Source organism: Montipora foliosa, chromosome 6, assembly GCF_036669935.1.
Source record: "Montipora foliosa isolate CH-2021 chromosome 6, ASM3666993v2, whole genome shotgun sequence".
NCBI lineage: Eukaryota > Metazoa > Cnidaria > Anthozoa > Scleractinia > Acroporidae > Montipora > Montipora foliosa.
Window position 1 is genome coordinate 39210795 of NC_090874.1, and position 5000 is coordinate 39215794.

The following is a 5000-nucleotide window of genomic DNA, read 5'->3' on the forward strand; positions in this document are numbered from 1 at the left end:
AACAAATAATAAACAAATTACTTCATTGTTGGCTCGTTTGTACGATTTTTATTACTCACTCGTTGTGAAGGATTGTTAAACTCACTCGTTCACTTCGCTCACTCGTTCGTTTACGTGATCCTTCACAACTTGTGAATAAAAATCGTACGCACTCACCAACCATGAAGTAATCTATATTTCCTCTGCACTGTCGGTGTAGTAGATATCTTAGAAACAAAACTTTCATATAATGACTTCGATTGTAGACTTCGGAAATCAACTCTTTTCCCAGTTCAATACGTAAATAAAAATCATCTGGGATTAGGTCATTTGTTTTTGAGGCGACAGAAATTTTATCTGTTTTTAACACTTTGCACCATTCTTGCAGAAAAGCAACTGAAAAGAAGGAAATGCTCAATTGGTGAGAGAGTTGAACATAAAAGCTCCTTGTTTGACTTGAGCTCTCCCCTTATGTCGCAGAGATCTCCAATTTTAACAATTCCAACATCAACCAGCCTATTGTTATAAATTGACTTAGATTCAATACAAGGGTTGTCCTCGTTAAGAAGGGCCCATGTCACAATGCATTCTTTGTAAAATTCTGGAAGAGCTATCGATAATTTAGTGTAGTTGAAATTACAATGGAACAAGAATTTCCTCCCTACTTTTTTAAGATAAAAATAAAAAAAAAACTTCCAGCTAGCTCGATCGGTGGACAGATATCTCTTTATACAGATTATTCTTTGGGCAGAGATCATAGACAATATTGGGCATTTTTAAGCCTCCTTTATCAATTGGGTTGATAAAAGCTGTGCGCCTTACAGTACCTTGTCACTTCCTTTCCAAATAAAGAATATAATAAAGTAGTAATTTTTTTAATAAACTATTTTTTGTTTGAAATAAGAACAACCCTGTATAAGATCTTGGTATAACGAAAGATTTGATCCCTTGAATTTTTCCAAGTAAAGTAAGTCCTCTCCAGCTCCAGCCCTTCAACAATCCTCTCAGAGATTTCAAGATTGATTCAAAATTTAGTTTATAAAACAGTGAGAGGTTAAAGGTAAAATTCACCCCTAAAATTTTTATGACTTTACTTATTTCATTTATGCCTAGTTCTGAGCTACTAACTTTCATATTTCCGAGTAAAAGAATTTCCGTTTTTTCGTGATTTGCCTTCAATCCGGAGTACGTACTAAACAGACTAAGAGTATCAAAAAGGGTGCGATACGATAGCTTGTCCCTAACAAATGATGTCATGTCATCAGCAAATATGACTAATTTGATTTCATTACCGTCCACTACAATGCCCTTGATTTCATCGTTAATACGTATCGATAATGCCAATAATTCAAGCACTATTATGAAGAGTGATGGTGAGAGTGGGTCACCTTGGCGAACGCCCCCCTTAAGATTAAAAGAGCGAGTGGAAAAACCATTGTTAATCACGCAAGTTGTTATATTTCTGTAAAACGTTTTGATCCACGCTAAAACGGATTCACCAAAGCCAAAGAATTCCAGCGATTTGAGAAGGAAATTCCAAATCAATGAATCCAAGGCTTTCTTAAAGTCTATAGCGGTCATTATACTTTGGCAGTCTCGCATTTTTGCAAACTCCATGATGTTGCTTATCGTACGAACTGCATCAAAAATGGTTCGTCCTTTGACATGGCCATTCTGATCATAATGAGTAATATGAGGCAAAACTTTCTCTAGCCTTTTAGCAATGGCTGTGGAGCCAATTTTTACATCAAAATTTACTAGAGAAATCGGTCTCCAGTTTTTGATCAATCTCCTGTCTTTGTCCTTTTTCTCAATTAAAGTTATTACGGCTTGTTTTTGCGTCGTTGATAATTCTCCATGAAAATAGGCATAATTCAAGGAGTCAACTGAAAACAATCCCATTTCCGGCCAAAAAAACTTGTAAAATTCTACTGTGAGCCCATCGTTCCCAGGAGTTTTATAGTTGTTGAAGGTCGACAAAACCTTGAAGCATTCGGAATAAGTTACCTGGCCCTCACACATTTCATGCATTAAATCAGTTAACTTAAGAGATGAAGAGAAATTTTCAAGAAAGAGACAAGTTGAATAGTCACTTCGTATTCCTTACTGTTCGTCGTAAAGTTTCGAGTAAAGACTGTAAATTTCATTCCCAATAGTGCTCGGGGCAGTAGTTTCTTCTCCATTTGTTCTAATAAGTTTTCTTGTGCAGCTTTTCTTCTTATTACTATTCTCTAAATTCAAGAAATACTTGCTGTTCCTTTCCCCTTGTTCGTACCATGTAGCACGGGCTCGGATGATTGAGCCCCTTACGATGTAGTCATATTCTTTTTCGTACTCTGCTTTAGCCAATACCAGGTTGGCAAGATTTTCTTGCAGTGGTGATTGTGCAATTCTCTCTTCACATATTTTAAGCGTATTTTCAATTGCTTGGATTTTCCTTCTGCTTTCTTGAGCTTTCAGTTTACTAAAAGATATACTTTCCTCACGAATTTTGTATTTCATCCAATCCCATTTAATTCTCAGATCAACACGGAAATTAATTTCATCAAGCCACATTGAAAATTTTTCATGTAAATGCTGAACAAACAAAGCGTCATCCAAGAGACTGTTGTTGAATTTCCAAAAAGATGGGCCACGCTGCTGATCATCCAGACTATCGATTTCTAAGGTTATTGCACTGTGATCCGTTCTTATGGCTGTCACTATGTCGACCTTTGCTACATCATCTTGTAACGAATCACTAATGAGCCAATAATCAAGGCAGGAAGTGTTGCATGGCCGACCAAGCTGAATTCATCAAACGAAAAACACGCCAAAGTTCCTCAACTTCATCTGCAGAGGAGAACCACTGATGACAAAAAGACTAGGCGCTACACATCATTTTCCGACTCTGAAACAAGTAACGTATCGGACGAGGTGACCACGGCATTAAACATGGCGGATTTAGTTATGCCTAAACTGGAGCTCTTATTGGAGAAGTTAGTAACAGTTGAATCGAAGCTAGAAAAAGTCGAAGAGTATGTTAAAGCGGTAGATGATAAAGTGAGTAGCCTTCAAGCGAAAATGGACGGGTTTGAGTCTTTTAAAACAGACGGAGAAGAAGGTTTTGGAGCTTGATGAAGGGATGATCTTTCCAAACGCTGAAAGGGAGTCTTTTAAGGCGGAACTGCAAGATTTACATAATCACGTCAACCAGCTCAAGGATGAAAAATTGTATATGGAAGTCTACAATCGTCGTGAGAACCTTCGTTTTTTTGGAATCCAAGAGGAAGCCATACAAAAGGATACTAAAGAAGTTTTAGTCAATCTTTTAACAAAGGAGCTGGGTATAGAAGGTGCGTCTGATATGGAATTCCAAAGTGTTCATCGTCTTGGAAAGCAAAACCCTTCAAGTGGCAAGCCCAGGCAAATCATCGCAAGATTCTTGAGATACCCTAATCGTGAGGAGGTGATGGGTCACGCTAAGAAGTTGAAGGGCAAGAATTACGGAATTGAAAGGAGGAGAAAGAAAATGCAGCGTTTTAAGAAAGATAAAGGGGAGGGTAAAACTGCTTATTTTAGTAGAAGTGAACCAGATAAACTGTTTATTGACGGTGTTGAAGTGTAGGATTCAGCTTTTAGGCCATGTCTGTTTCCTCCAAATTTAAATATGTACTTCCAAAGAAACAGAGTTTTTTGTATCTATTGTTTGTATGTGTAGTGTAATGAATGCAAGACCCTTCTCGTCGGTGGCGTCTTTTTCAACAGCTATAGCTGGTTGCTGTTTTAATTATGTAATTATCTGTTGTGGCTTTGGTTTGTCTTTTTTGTTACTGTGCATATGGCTTGTTGTGCTAATAACTTGTCTATTGTACTTTTGTGGGTAATTCTTTGTTCAAAATCGAAAATGTACTAATTGCTGTGCGGGTAGCAATGTCACTTCTGGGAATAACAGCTACTATTTTCATTTTCCGTTTTCCGTATGCAAATTTCAATGGATCGCAGTAACTTAAAATTTAAAATTATCTCGCTGAATGTTCGGGGTATTCATACGTTTGAAAAACGTAAGTCAGTTTTCAATTGGATAATCAAGCAAAACTCAGACATTTGCTTTTTGCAAGAGACTTACAGCACCGAGGAGATTGAAATCAATGGAAAAAGCAGTGGCCTGGAATCACTTATTTTCCTCATGGCTCTTTCCATAGTCGTGGGGTCGCCATTCTAGTACAAAAATTCTTCAGTTTGTTGCTTTTAAATGCAGCGGAGGGTGCTCAACCACTTAAGTATAAAAGCCACAAACAGCAATGGCGGTGTCCTACCTAGCAAACAGGAAGTCACAGCTGTCTAAATATTAAGCTGTGTTGTGATTATCCATCCTGATTGGCTAATTAGATCGAACTTCCGGTAACGCAGGAGTGACAAATTTGCGTAAAGATCCTCACCAAAACTTGTGGATCTATCCACAAGTAAAAAAGGAAAAGATCGCTACCTCCTTGAAAACAGGCATTCAATATCTCTTGTCAATGTAGATGCAAAAATTATATCCAAAGTAATTTCTTCAAGAATAAAAAATGTTTTACCCCCCATTATTCACCGCAATCAAACAGGTTATGTCAAAGATCGTTTTATAGGTGAAACAATTTGATCCATTTTCACATAATGGATTTCTCAGTCAACGAAAACATCCATGGTTTATTGTTATTCAGGCTTTTGATAGTGTAGAATGGAACTTCCTCTATGAATGTGAAAACATTCTATAATAATATTAAGAGCTGTCTTATGAATAACGGTACTATCTCTAACTTTTTTACTCTGGAATGTGGTAGACAGGGAGACCTGCTCTCTCCTTATCTTTTCACAATTGTGGTGGAAATTTTAGCAATTGCCATTCGACAAAATGAAACCATCAAAGGAATTAAAATTGGAAACGAGGAAACAAAGCTCTTACAGTTTGCGGACAACACAATGGCTGTTCTTGTAGACACAGATTTGGCCAAAAAGCTATTTGAAATATTCAATTCATTTGAAATTAGTTTGGGACT

At 37.1% G+C, this 5000-nt stretch overlaps 1 protein-coding gene across 1 annotated transcript in view; it reads right to left on the minus strand.

Moving 5' to 3' along the window:
- Nucleotides 1-1881, minus strand: part of LOC138005541 (uncharacterized) — an 18685-nt gene extending 16804 nt beyond the window's left edge. Inside the window, exon 1 of the mRNA XM_068851753.1 lies at nucleotides 1173-1881. Within this exon, the coding sequence (XP_068707854.1) occupies nucleotides 1173-1881 (709 nt within the window). The remainder of the gene's footprint in view (nucleotides 1-1172) is intronic.
- Nucleotides 1882-5000: the final 3119 nt, after the last annotated feature.